Source organism: Cyprinus carpio, chromosome A25 (genome assembly GCF_018340385.1).
Source record: "Cyprinus carpio isolate SPL01 chromosome A25, ASM1834038v1, whole genome shotgun sequence".
Taxonomy (NCBI): Eukaryota; Metazoa; Chordata; class Actinopteri; order Cypriniformes; family Cyprinidae; genus Cyprinus; species Cyprinus carpio.
In genome coordinates, this window is record NC_056596.1 from 7,230,660 (window position 1) to 7,245,269 (window position 14,610).

The 14,610-nt window shown below is 34.3% G+C and overlaps 1 protein-coding gene across 4 annotated transcripts in view; it reads right to left on the reverse strand.

Moving 5' to 3' along the window:
* Positions 1-7,308: 7,308 nt before the first annotated feature.
* The window catches only part of LOC109080347 (sphingomyelin phosphodiesterase 3-like), a 38,894-nt gene continuing 31,592 nt past the window's right edge, over positions 7,309-14,610 (reverse strand). For 3 of the 4 annotated variants that reach the window (XM_042715192.1, XM_042715193.1, XM_042715194.1), the window contains 3 exons: positions 10,976-11,039; positions 10,721-10,883; positions 7,310-9,367 (listed from right to left, as the gene is read on the reverse strand). In XM_042715192.1, coding sequence (XP_042571126.1) covers positions 9,266-9,367; positions 10,721-10,883; positions 10,976-11,039 — 329 coding nt within the window. In that variant the 3' untranslated portion in view covers positions 7,310-9,265. Of the gene's footprint in view, positions 9,368-10,720; positions 10,884-10,975; positions 11,040-14,610 lie in introns of all 4 variants that reach the window. The other variant, XM_042715195.1, reaches the window with a different exon arrangement.

Sequence of the window (14,610 nt, forward strand, 5' to 3'; positions counted from 1 at the left end):
TTTCAAAATTCTTTGATGAATAGAAAGTTCAAAAAGAACAGCATTTATTTAAAATAGAATATTTAACATTATAAATGTTTTTAACTGTAACTTTTGATCAGTTTAACTCATCGTTTGATGATAAAAGTTTACTGGACCCAAACTTTTGAAGGGTAGTGTTTAATGTAACAAAAGCTTAGATTTCAATAATGCTGTCTTTTGAACTTCTATTCATCATTAGCAATCATGAAATAAAAATGTAAATAACTGTTTTCAACATTGCTAATCATCATAAATGTTTCTTGGGCAGCAAAAGCATCCTATGAGAATGATTGCTGAAGATTAGTGACACTGAACAATCTGGAGGAATGATGCTGAAAATTCCTGCTGTACATCGCAACAAATAATTTTATTTTCAAAGTATATTAAAAGAGAAAACCATTATTTTAAAGTGTAATATTTCAAACTATTACTGTTTTTGTGTATTTCTTGATCAAATAAATGCAGCCTTGATGCGTAGAAGAGACTTTCTTTTAAAAATTTTTTTTAAAAAGTAATGCGTCCAAACGTGACCAGTAACGTATTGCTTGGAGTGGCCTGAGGTTGAGTAAAATTAAGAGCAAATAAAAACGGTTTTCATTATGGAGGGTTATAGGTATCTAAACTTTCTTTTGTTAGTCACTATTAGCACTAGATTTTAAGAATCCTGAAAATTTAAAAATATATATTTTCACAATTTTATTATTTATAAATATAGGGAATTTTGAAAATATTTATTTAACAAAATTCACAAAGTTGACTTTAGGTGGTTAAAATATGGGGGTTTTCAATAGCCTTCATTTATTTTTTTCTCCTCCATCTGTTACCTTTCACTGAGGCTACAAATCACTCATGGGACATGGCACCACCCACTCTGGATGGAAAATGATGAAGCGAGAGGCGGTTCAATCTGGCTGTTTGTTATACTAGATTCGGCTGGTGTACAGAGGGTCTGTGAGGTTTGAGGTGAAGCACTCAAGCTGGAATCTGCTGTGTGGCTCACTGTCCAGGCTAGCAGCCTTTATAGAGACTCTTCTGTGAAGGGAATATCCCTTTATGGGTGGAATTTGAGGAGGGAGATTTTGGGTTGAATTCACCCACACAAAAAAAAGTCCAATCAGTATCAGCAGTTCATCCCACACGTGCTTCTGACCTTCACTAGTCATATTTTGCTTTCAGTTCCTCTTTCACTACAGTGACTTGAAAAAAACAAAAAACCAGCCACACTGTCTTGTGCATTATACTAGAAGGAAATTAGATGCATTCGCCCCCATGCCATTCCAACACAAAAGCATCATCAAGAGCGTTAATGAAATTGATGCATGTATTTGGTGCCCAATTTTCAGACCGTGAACACACATTTGGCAAGATTGGTTCATTTTGGAAGTGAATGATTGTTAAATGTATGCCTTGTTTCTGTTCTCTCCATTGGTGACCTAGTTTTCCTGAGTTGCCTGATTATAACATTCGGTTCACCTGTTGTTTGTTAATAATCTCATTTGTTCCCTTTGTTTGGTTCATGCTTAATAAGTCCTCAGTTCTCCCTTAAGCCTTCTACACACTGCATGATTTTAGTAATCCTATATGATCATTGCTGGTACAACACTGTGTGACCATTGATCTAAGAAACTTGCATGTGACTGTACGATGTTGACACTTATTGACTCGTAGGCTATGACGCATGTTTCTATAGAAGAATAAAATGTCACTAGCATGCGCTAGTGGTAAACAAAAAGAGCATAATGAATCACACTTTGACAGTTGTAGTTTTTATGTGTGCTGAAAAAAATTGGGAGCAGAGAAAATGGAAGAAATAAGAGCTTGAGGTAAGCCGTTTTATGTTTTAGCGTTATGTTGCGTTGATCTCATGTGGCATTTTTACTGGTTGGTCAGTAAATGTGGGTCGTAACTGCAAACACAATGTGCGATGAACGTGTTGAATTTCTGACACTGCCAGAAAATTATCGTAGGCTATCTTTGGTCGCAAGACTGTGACAACAGCCATCTTTGAACCTCTCTCACTGTATGACATAGGACCACCGATTTGGAGCCACGATCATAGAAATCGCCACGATTGTTTCACGATGCCAATATTTTGTCTTCTATAGCAGGTGGCATGCAGTGTGTCGTTCGGGCTTTGTTTCGTCCATCTGTTGAGTTGGCTTTTCTGTGCATGTTCTCCTGGATTAATCTGATTAAAGGACTTTTAGTTGATCTCCTTGTCCAATCATTCCTTCGTCTTCATGCAGTTTGTATCACCAACATGTGACAACTACTGTATACTGTCCCAGTATGTTTTATGAAATATGCTTTTTGCAATTATTTTTTTCTGTTGTTATGTTATTTTTAATTATTATTATATAATAATAATACTTTAATAACTTTATTTACATTTTATATTGTTATTGATATAATAAATACTTAATTCAAAATGGGATTGAATGTATTTGTAACTTCAAAAAAAAAATTATCCATCCATCTATCTATCTATTTATGGCAGCTTATCCTGTAGGGTATTTAGGAAATGCTGGTCTACTACTATTACTAATAATAATAAATGACTATATATATATATGATACTGAATGATCCATTTGCACACTGAAATATTTTCTATGCACTTTACTGACCATTGCAAAAGTGTAAATTATGTTCATATGTACATAGTTCTGCCTATAGTGTACATACACTTTCACATATTCCATCTGTATAGTATGTTCATAGTACACCTATCTGTATATCATGCTGATAGTATTTAAATGTAAAATCTGTAAAATTATGTCCATAATACTTAGCTGTTATAGTTATTGTACATATTGTAGACCTTGTATATTCTGTACTTACTGCTTACTGCACTTCTGGTTAGATGCTAACTACATTTCGTTGCCTTGTACCTTACATGTGCAGTGACAATAAAGTTGACTCTGAATCTGAATATATATATATATATATATATATATATTATATATATATATACTTATAATATATATATATATATATAATGTATAATATTTGGTTTAAACCTAATCAATAAAAGTTATTGTTAAATGTTATGAACATATTTAATAGACATGCTGGCACCATAGCATAAATGCCCTTTCAAGTATCACATCCTCTTTCGAAAAAGGGTGCAAATGCATGAGAAATGTCATCAGTTACATTAATAGTTTGAACTTCTGACATTTCGTGTTTAGACACACACAGACAGTTTCACCAAAGATTTAAAACTCCCCCTCGTCAGCTAGAAAAGACCAAGCAATCTTTATTAAAAAAATAAAAAAAATGAAAAGATTGTTTTTGCCGACAATTAAAAGAAATGAATTAAACTGTAAAATCTAACTGAAAAAAAAAAAAATCACAACTAAAGAGCTAATTGTTTTGAATCACCAAATCTCTCATACACCTGTTGAACATTGCATGGATAAAGATCAGAATCACGTTTATTCAGATGTTGATGAGTCATAATGTCCTTTCATTCTCTGACTCACTATATTTTCATACACATTTGCATATTATCTTAATGAAACAGCAGACACACTTCAGTAACCTTGTGTGTCATGAGGCTTGTTTTAAAGCAGCATACAGAGCCGAAGACTTAAATATATTCAAATATATCAGTGTTAGAAGTTAAAGTACATTCCTAATGATTCACAGTTCATTGTTTTATTCTGCAAACCTATTCTGCTAATGCCCATTTGATTATATAGATTGCCTTACAAAAAGGAAAGAACTTTATGAGTTTTGCATCCATTACTGATTTTATGAAAACAATTCCAAGTGGAGTTATTTTAGGTCACTGAATGTAACAAAGGTATCCTGTAGTTTTATTTCAAGTTTCAAAGGAAGCCTGTTAATAGCTTATTGGTCATTTGTGTTGCAAAATGCAGGGGAATTATTTTGGGGGCTTTTTTAAAAAGCTTCTTTAGCTGAGACAGCATTCAAATCGGCTAAATAATAAAAGATACAGAAACTGATCATTTTTGTAGAATGTTACAATAACATTCCAAGTATGTTTATCTGAGCTGAGACTTTATTACTGAAGACAATAAATAAATTGTCTATTAGTAAATTTAAATGGTAACACTCTCTGTTAGACCATGCTGCTGATCAGTGAGCGGATAGTTTTCTTCCAGTCCATCCCCACTTCAACTGCAATGGTTATCTCCCAACCCCTGGTGGACCACTGCCAGCTGGTCTTTAAAAAAAAAAGAAAGTCACAACATCACATATCATTAATTGTATAACAAAGCAATTAGTACAGGTTCATACTTGGTGTGTTTGTCTCGTACCATGAAGAGACTAGTACATGCTATTCAGAGACCTAGAGGCCTAATTAATGCATGGTACAGGCTTCCAGTTGCTGGCTTTGTAGTGCTTACAAACATACACTATTCCTCTAACAAAAATATATCTTACAGAACCCAGTGCATAACTGGCTTGTGCACACCAACACACACATTTACCTGTTCAAACTAATGCTTAAAATATGGCAGATGGGCTGAATGTAAGAAGACACCAAATATAGGTTATTTTAGGCCTTCTCTCAATCGTAATGATTCATTCTATATCTGCTTCCCAGCTGATGTTACTTTACTCAGACAGACAGCAGTTTCATCAAACTTGCAGCCAGAAAGACAACCAACATGCATATTAGTCTTAGTTCCTTTAACCGTTTGTATTTTTGGAATTCTATTTTCATTTTTTTTTACCAGAAACAGAAAAATATTACAACAGCGAAACAGGAAAACTGAACAAACAAGCTCACAAAGATAGGAAATGTACATTTCCGACACCTCACGTGGCACTACATGCAGTGTTAAAATAAACATTGTGTGGCTTAATTGTAAAATATTGGCTATATTTGTAGCCTTACTTGCTTGGGGTGGAGTAGTTGGTTAAAGGAACACTCCACTATTTTTGAAAATAGGCTCATTTTCCAACTCCCCTAGAGTTAAACAGTTGAGTCTTACCGTTTAGCCTATTTTTATTTAAAATAGTGGAGTGTTTCTTTAAGATGTCACTTGTTCCAAGTTGCTGCCTTATCTGTAGCTAAATATCTTGCTAGCTTTAAGGTTGATTCAAGTGAAACCATGTGCTCCTGTCATGTACAAGGCCAGTACTTTATTATTGAATGTTTTATCAGGTAAACAGTCCTATCAGAGAAACTTATCCATTAGGATTCATTAGGTGCAATTCGTTGGCATTGAGACTACAGTTCAGTAAGCGATTCATGTCGATTCAACGGCTGCTCTGACTGATTCAGTTCAGTGTTCAGTGACGGAATCATGATCATGGATGGAGCCTATAAGAAAGTAAATGTCGCAGCTAGTATCACATCCCCTTTCGGTCTACAGTTCAGGTTGGGACAAATGACATAACTCATAATAAGAGCTCTTACTCTGATCGAACAGCATTCACTTTTGCTGAAGTTCTACAAGCCTTCTGTTCTGTGTCATATGTTTATGAAAACCTGAGCTAGTGAATGAACAGTAAATGTTCTTTTAATTTATTTTCATATATACATGAATCCAAATGTGTGAATTTCATAAATGGCTCTTTTTTTACTGTATGAAAACCTGAATAAGTGCATACCCAACCATCCTAAAACCAGTTAGGTGTCTAGCTATTTACAGGAGATACAACGGTCTGCTTTTAAAGAATTTGTTACAACAGTTTCTTTCTGAAGTGATACTCCCTTCAACACTCCTTGATTCTACGGTACCTTGTAATCTCAAACTGCTTCCTGTGGAATTTTTTCAGATATTCAGAATGAGTACAATGAAAGTTTTGGACAGTACACAATTCTGCGGGAACTTTAATGGAAAACTTTAATGGAAAAAAACTTTTTTTTATTGTGATGTAGCTTTAAAATTCAAGCTTTCTTGATGTTATATCTACAGGTGCTGGTCATATAATTAGAATATCATCAAAAATTTGATTTATTTCACTAATTCCATTAAAAAAGTGAAACTTGTATATCAAAATTAAAAGAAATAAACATTTGAAATATATCAGTCTGTGTGTAATGAATGAATATAATATACAAGTTTCACTTTTTGAATGGAAATAGTGAAATAAATCAACATTTTGATGATATTCTAATTATATGACCAGCACTTGTATGTTTGACGTGCTTTTACGGGCACTTATGGTTATTTGATTGAAAATCTTTGAATTTGTGTATGACAAAATTTGTCCATGCACTTTTTTTTCAATATCAATAATATTTTAGATTATTTTTTTTATTTATTTATTTATTTTTTTAATTGAGTGTTAAATTTGATGTAGTGTATATAGGTCTATTACCATTACTCAGTAAGATATTTTTATATAAATAATACTTTTATTCAGAAATGATGCATTAAACTTATGACAAGTGGCAGTAAATACATTTAGAATGTTACAAAAGGTTTCTATTTCAAGTAAATTATATCTTTTAAACTTTCTATTCATCAAAGAAACACTGAAAATATTTTTTAAACATTTTTAATAAATAATCAAAACACACACACTTTGAATCAAAGAGGGATTTTTTTTTTTTAATAAAAAGCAGAACCAAAATGCAGTTATAAAGAGCTGACACTGAGAAAGCTTTTCCCTTTCCATTTTCCCCTTGAGAGTCTGACCATCTGAAAGCTTGTAGCAAGCCGCATTCCTCAAAATTGAAAAAAATAAAATAAAGGGAAACAACAACAAAAAAAGTACATAGTCTCAAAAACAATATATAGAGAACAGTAAGATCTTATTGGACAGCGATGAGAGTGAGAAATTTTGAAGCTTTATTTTTTCACTGCATGCATCTCCACTACAGCTCTCCCTGTCTGACCCTTCAACACTGACCTTTAAAAATGACGTCAGTTTAGATATGATAGGAAGAGTTTAACTTAAGATTAAATAAAAACGGGTTCTTCTACCATCAGATAATCTGAATCATACTCTAAGCATTAGTACCAGTGGATCTGGATAGGGTTAATTATTATGGCACACTGACCTGATTGAAGAATAATACGCAAGATTAAAATTAATGGCAGGAGGGTGCACTGGGACTAGATCAATGCTGCATTCCATCCGAAGTTTAATGTGGAATGTTTCTATCACTGGCTTCCAACCACAGCTTTTTTTTTTTTTTTTTTTTTTTTTTTTTTGGAAAAAAAATAATTTTAATTCAATTAAACAAATAAAATAAATTGTAGAATAAATAATTGTAAAAAAAAAAGTGTTTTACAATTAAATAATAAATTAAAATAATAAAAGAATAATGTGTTTACAGAGACTTTTTAATTACTTTTCACAGTTTTTTTTTTTTTTTTTGGCCTTTTCTATTTAAAAAAAAAGTGAAATCTTTTATTCATTTATATTAATAAAATACTGACAAAGCTCATGTAACGTAACATGTATTTTTAACTAGACATTGTAATATGAATAATCGTTGTAACTATGCTGTTATAAATCCCACTTTTAGTTGCAATAAGCTGCATGTGTTTGATTCACCAAAAAATAATCTACTCAAAATGGTCATTCATTCATGTAACCCGATTTCCCTGGTTGCACTGTCTGTTTTTGAAGAATTGACTCAAAAGAGTCAATCATTCAGAAATCGGACTTAATTGCTGACTGACTCAAAAGCATCACACATATACATTGTTAAGAGTTAAGAGTTACTCACTTAAGAGTTACTCTCCATGCTCAGAACCTTTCAACCCAATGATGAAGACATGCTTTCCTTTATTATTTTAGAATTTTAGTATGTTTTCCATAACTACAGAGAATGCGCATACAAAAACCATTAACACAACCGAACACCTTTTAGTTCTGGTGTTTAAGTAGCGTTCTCTTGCACAACTGAATAGAACACAGCATTTGATATGGTAATTCTAAAGTTGTTTATAGACATACTGATTGGCCAATTAGTCTGTCAGTCAAAACAGGGCAGAGCTCTACACTGTAAACCTCTAACAAAGCAAAAAGCAGATAAATGAATCATGGGGAATGTAGTCATTTGTAAAAAGCACATAATGTCAAATCTACGAACCATAGTAATCATAAGAATAATGATAATAATAACAATAACAACTTGTAACAAGAGAATTTTAGAGAGTATAAAAGCAATTGTGTTAACACATGAAGAGCGAGCTTCAGTGGGTCTACCTGGGGTAGTTCTTGGGGTACCGTTGCCTGATAAGTGTGTAAACATTTGCAGGGGATGACAATCTTGGCTCAAATATGTAAACAGTGAACACTGCGATGCCTTTTACGACACCATTCTCCTGTGATGGAGCTACAGCAATACTGCAAGAAGGAAAAGTGTTAGGGGATGGGGCTTGAGTGTGAAAAATAGTCTGCGTTAATTGAGTCTTGGGGTTCACGTCAAGCATGCAGGCCATGACAGACATGGCAGTGCACTGGCAAACATGCATCTACCAACAGTTTGGGGTTAAATTCCCACCAATTGCTCAGTTTTTCCATAGTTTGCAGTGATGGCGCCACTGCCATACTTCAGGACTTGATCAGTGGATCCCAGCGGTCAAAGAAACATGTTCTTAATTGTTTATCTTAGTGTTACACGAGGCCATACAATGCAACCTTGATCAGTATTGTATATCAGTATATAAACTCCCTAAAAAGATGGCACGAGGCCATAGAAACCTTAGAAAGACGTTAGAAAAGAAAGACACTTGCTGAGGTCTTTTGAAGAACGTTGAGGGATAGATCTTGTGGTGGACTAACTTTAAACACACAGACGTATATGTCCTTGTCCATATTGTGTGACAGGATGACCGGAACAGTCAATGTACGCATTCTTTCTTCTTCCAATGTAAAGCCTTCATTTGACTATCTGGGTCATGGCACCAGAAAATGGCCTCCACCCCCTTTAAGGGCCCCAGAGAAGCTTCAGAAGTGCAAAGGTGAGTAAATCTTTAATTTTGTTCTTCAGATCAGATGTATACACGAAGAGTCCAGGGGTGGATGGAGAACCAAGGTCCACAAAATCACACACCTTTACGCTGCTTTCAGCTGATTGGTGGTTTTCTCTGTTCCTTCACCCCCCTCTCTTGTCTGTGTTCTCCATCTCTGTCATCCATCGTTTTTTATGACTTACCAACCCTCTGAATCACCCTGCCCTCATCTGTCGGGAAGCTTGACAAATGCCTCCTCTTGCTGTTTTTCCTTTCACTCACTTCTCTCGCTCTCTCTTTGCCGCTCCCCTCTCTCTCCGTGGCATTGATTTTTTTTAATTATGGACGGGTCCTAAGTCTCCTCTTCTCCAGTTGACACAACCAATCTTGCAGCCACTGAGAGGTGGTCAGTCAATCCAGCAAGTTGAGTGATGAAGCTGAACTCCTCTATATCCTTTAAGGGGTGATAGATCAAGTCTTTAATAACTTTTAAAATAACAGCGAAAATATATCATATAGAAATGTATACCTCTGTGAATATTTGAATTTGAACAGATGTGTCAGATAATCTTTTATCTTTTTCTTTAATCTTTATGCTTTTCCAGCACTGCTTCACAGGATGGCACCATAGATTTAATTAAGCATAAGTAAACATAATACGCTACTACATGACTGGAATACTGTATAGTTATGAAATGTATATTTCCCTTTGGTAGAAATCGTGGTCCGGGTTGGGGGGTTGAGGGTCCCCTTAGGTAGAAATTGTGGACCGATAGGGCAACGCCACTGGCACCAATAAAGTAATACTTACTATTTCAGCACAATATAGTGCATATACTGAGCACAGTAGGCAAATTCCTGCACGCATCAGTATCTGAGTAAATGATAGTATGTTTGCTAAGATGTGGAGTATACAAATCATACTGTGTCAAATACTGTATCCCACAATGCAAAGCACTCAATTTTAAGTGTGATAAATAATTATGAAAATGTATTACAGTGCAGCTGTATTACTTCCAGTTTGTTTAATTATACATGCCTACTTTTTTAAAAAATTATAATTATTATCATTATTAAATTAAGAACAGTATCATTTCCAAGACAACTGGGTGCCATATCGAAAAGTTAGAAACATTTAGTGTTAAAATTAGTAGGAAGCAATAGTGTTATTTAGTATTATTTAAAAACTCTTTTAGTATTTATTACTATTCTGAATTACATTTTAATATTTTTAGTTTACATTTTAATTTTAAAGTAATTGCTTTTGTCATTTATGTATTAGCTTTAGTTCAGTTTAGTTTTAATTTTAGTTAACAACAGCAACAATGGGCAGTTTACAGTTGTATTAGGTAGTACAGTATGCTAATAGTTCATTTTCAATATAACCTGAATGTTTCAAAAGTAGCATGCTACACTGATGTCATATGACCTATTTAAATGACACATTTAACAGTGGCATCCAATTTACATTTTATAAAGACAGTTCATTTTCTGTAAAAATATCCAAACTCTTGGGTTTCCCATCAATTATTAACAGATGAAAGTCTTGTTTAAAATTATGGCTGTTATTATTTTGTCACACTAAATATGAAAAATCAAACCAACCTGCACTGCATTGTGGGATATGATAACCAGTGCAGCATGTTGCAAAGTATATATACTCAACAGAAGGTGATTTCGTTTATTAACCTCCCATGTGCAGCCCAATGTTTTTGCATTCACTGTGAATATTAGTCACAGTTAGCGTTTAGTCATTATTTGCATAATGAGCTTGAAAAGGGAAGTAGGTTTATTAATCAGAACTCACCACTTTCCAGTCTGGCTGCAGGCATTCCTCTTTATAAAGGATGTAATCGATTCTCCTGCCATTGCCTTTTAGGGGGATTTTGCGCCCCTTCTGGCTGGGACAATGATTCTTGCTAGAAGGGAACACCAAGTACTCTTTTCTCCCCTCTTCATGCTCCATAACTCTATCAGAGAAATGCAATATGACTGAGTGGCATGAATGTTGTGAATACATAATCTGTATACATATTTGTATTTGTATTTGTGTTCAGCTTACTTTTGTAGGCTCTCTGGTGAGCTGACTTCCTCATCATACAGACCACTCGTGTCCAGCAGTGTACCTGTGTAATATGCACATGCAAACATGCACAAAGAGTTTATATATGAACTGGAGATATAGATTTTTTACATATTTATACCCTGAGAGCATGTCCACTTAAAAGACCCTTAAATCATTCAAGGAGCAGATATCTGATACCTCTGTGCAATCAAGGTCTCTTGAGAGCAACTAGAGGGACAAAACCTACTAGGGCCACTGAGAGTAACACCAGCATTAAAATGAGTTCAAGGGAAATCTGTATGAGTCACGACTGTGCTTCTGATATACATGCTTCTATTTGTCCATCTCGACCCAAAACCCTTATCTCTCTTCTGTTTTTGGCTCTTAATACCTCACTGATTCTAGCATAGCCAGAAAGTTCCAGTACTTTCCATTAAGGTGCTATTTGTGACCATTGTTCTTTATTTAAGGATTTCAATGGGTTTTTAAAAATTTCTTTAAACGTTTTGAGAATTAATCATGGGAGTACAAGATTCATGAGGCCTACTGAAATGAAGAAAGGCCCATAATTTCTAACAAAATCACAAAATGTAAAACAGCTTAAAACAGTTAAATATGAATCAGTTCCTACCTAAACAATATCGGAATTATAAATGTTTGTAACACTATATCTACAGGTGTATTCAGACAGAACATGTTTTTCATGAGGAAGTCAGATCTTTGCGATTTAAAAAAAAAAATAAAACACTTAAATAATTCCATTGCATAAGTATTCATACCCTTATCTGGGACAGTTGAAATTTAGCTTAGGACCATTCATATTGCTTATAGATGTTACTACACTTCGAGTGAAGTTAAGCTCTTGCAAATTCAATTGGATGGATATGATTTGGGAAGGCACACATGTCTTAATAATAGGTCTAACAGCTAATAATGCATATCAGAGCAAAAACCAAGCCCTGAGGTCAAAATAACTGCCTATAGAGCTCAGAAACAGGTTTGCGTCAAGTCACACATCTGGGGAAGAGTTCAGAAAAACATTCTGCTTCATTGAAGGGTCACAGAAGCATGTAGTCTCTGTTACCCTTAATGGAAGAAGTTTGAAACAACCAGGACTCTTCCTAGAGCTGGCCTCCTGGCCAAACTGAGCAACTGATGGAGAAGGGCTTTTGGTTAGTGTGGTTAACAAGAACCTGATGATCACTCTAGTTGAACTCATATGTGAAGATAGGAGAAATCTAGGGACAAACATCACTCCAACACTCTGCCGATCCAGTCTTTATGGCGGTGTGGCCAAACTCAATCCTCTCTTCAGTGAAGACACATGAAAACACACTTAGAATTTGCAAAAAATCACCTAAAGGACCCTCAGACTGTCAGAAACAACATTCTCTGGTCTGTTGAACCTCAATTCCAAGCATCATGTTTGAAGGAAACCAGGCACTGCTCATCACCTGCAGAGTATCATCCAAAAAGTAAAGTGTGCTGGTAGCAGCCTCATGCTGTGGGGCTGTTTTTAAGTGGCAGGGACTGAGGGATTCATCAGAGTAGAATAAACACTCAATGCACCAAAATATAGAGATAGCCTTAATGAAAAAATAGTCTAGGGCGTTCAGAACCTCAGACTGGGCAGAAGGTTCACCTTCCAGCAGGACAATGACCCTAAGCACACAGCAAGAGTGGCTTATAGACAACTCTGTGAATGTCCTTGAATGGCCCATCCACAGCCTGGTATTGAACCAGGGGCGTAGATTACACGGGGGACACGGGGGATGTCCCCCCCCCCACTTTCAATAACATGTAAATTCATCCCCCGCACTTTTTCAGGCAAGTGTGTTCGCATGGTTTCAAGAACCGGTGTGAATAAATATAGATTTAAATTCAAAGAGACAGGATAGTCTGCGCATGACCTGATGTTTTATTTGGACCCAGAATAAGGCGAGATAAAAATTACAGAGGACTAAACACTCATGCAGTGTCACCTCCGGCTTCATACTCGGGCTCTCGCGCAGAAAGTCATACGAGGAAATTCCTGATATGGACAAAAGCGTACAGCTATTCTGTGTATTTTCACAGAAAACCAGAAACGTTTGGAAACATGAAGACATTAAACATACGATTGTGACAATATATGGTTTATTTGTTTTTCTTCAGGTAGCCTAATATATAAAGTAGCCTATATGAACAATGCAGTGCTGACAGTTATAGATTTCTAAGCCAATTAAAAGCTAGAAATTAGAGAAAAATTTAAGTTGCCTATACACTACCAGTCAAAAGTTTTTGAACAGTAACATTGTTCGTTTTTTAAAGAAGTCTCTTCTGTTCACCAAGCCTGCATTTATTTGATCCAAAGTACAGCAAAACAGTAAAAGTTGTTAAAATTTTTTACTAGTCTATTTAAATTAACTGTTTTCTACTTGAATATATTTTAAAATGTTATTTATTGTGATTTCAAAGCTAATTTTTTAGCATTATTACTCCAGTCATTCAATCATTCAGAAATCATTCTGATTATTCTGATTTGCTGCTCAAAAAGCATTTATTATTATTATGATGTTGAAAACAGCTGTGTGGAATTTTTTTTTCAGGTTTCTTAGATGAACAGAAAGTTCAGAAGAACAGCATTTATCTGAAATATAAATCTTTTTTTAACATTATAAATGTCTTTATCATCACTTTTGATCAATTTAAAGCATCCTTTCTAAATAAAAGTATTAATTTCTATAATCTCTTTTTCAAAAAAATAAAATTATACTGACTCTAAACTTTTGAATGGTATAGTGTATAATGCTACGAAAGCTTTTTATTTCACATAAATGCTGATCTTTAATAATATAATATAATATATAATAATATATAAATATAATATTTAATAATAATAATTTTAAAAGGTTTCCTGAGCAGCAAATCAGCATATTAGGAAGATTTCTGAAGGATGTGACACTGAAGATTGGAGTAATGATGCTGAAAATTCATTTTACAATATATTCAAATAGAAAGCATTTATTTTAAATAGTAAAAATATTTTACAACATCACTGCTTGTGCTGTACTTTGGATCAAATAAATCCAGGTCTGGTGAGCAGAAGAGACTTTTTAAAACATTAAAAATCTTACTGTTCAAAAACTGTTGACTGGTAAGGTTATATAGATTACAGAAATGTTATATTGTAATGTATATAAATGTTATAAATGTTATATAACATTTCTGTCCCCCTCACTTCTGAAATGATGGCTACGCCCCTGGATTTAACCCAGTCAAATATTTCTGAAGAAACCTGAAAATGTGTCCCTCCCCCCATCCAACCTGACAGAGCTTGAGAGGTGAAGAGATGAGGAGAAGGATGGCAGATAATTGCCAAATGCTGATGGGGAAAGCTTGTCACATCAAACAAAAAAGACTTGAGGCTGTAAAGGTGCCTCAGCAAAATATTTAGCTAAGAGTATGAATACTTATGCAATGTACTTATTTCAGTTTTTAAATAGTAAAATGACAGTATAATATAAAGTTATATATTTATTTAATAATATAATTAATATGAACAAAATACATAAAAAGAGCATCATGGTATAGTTGAAATCTGATATGTGAGTAATGTGGGATCCAAGAATTCTGGAACCAAAAAAAAAAAA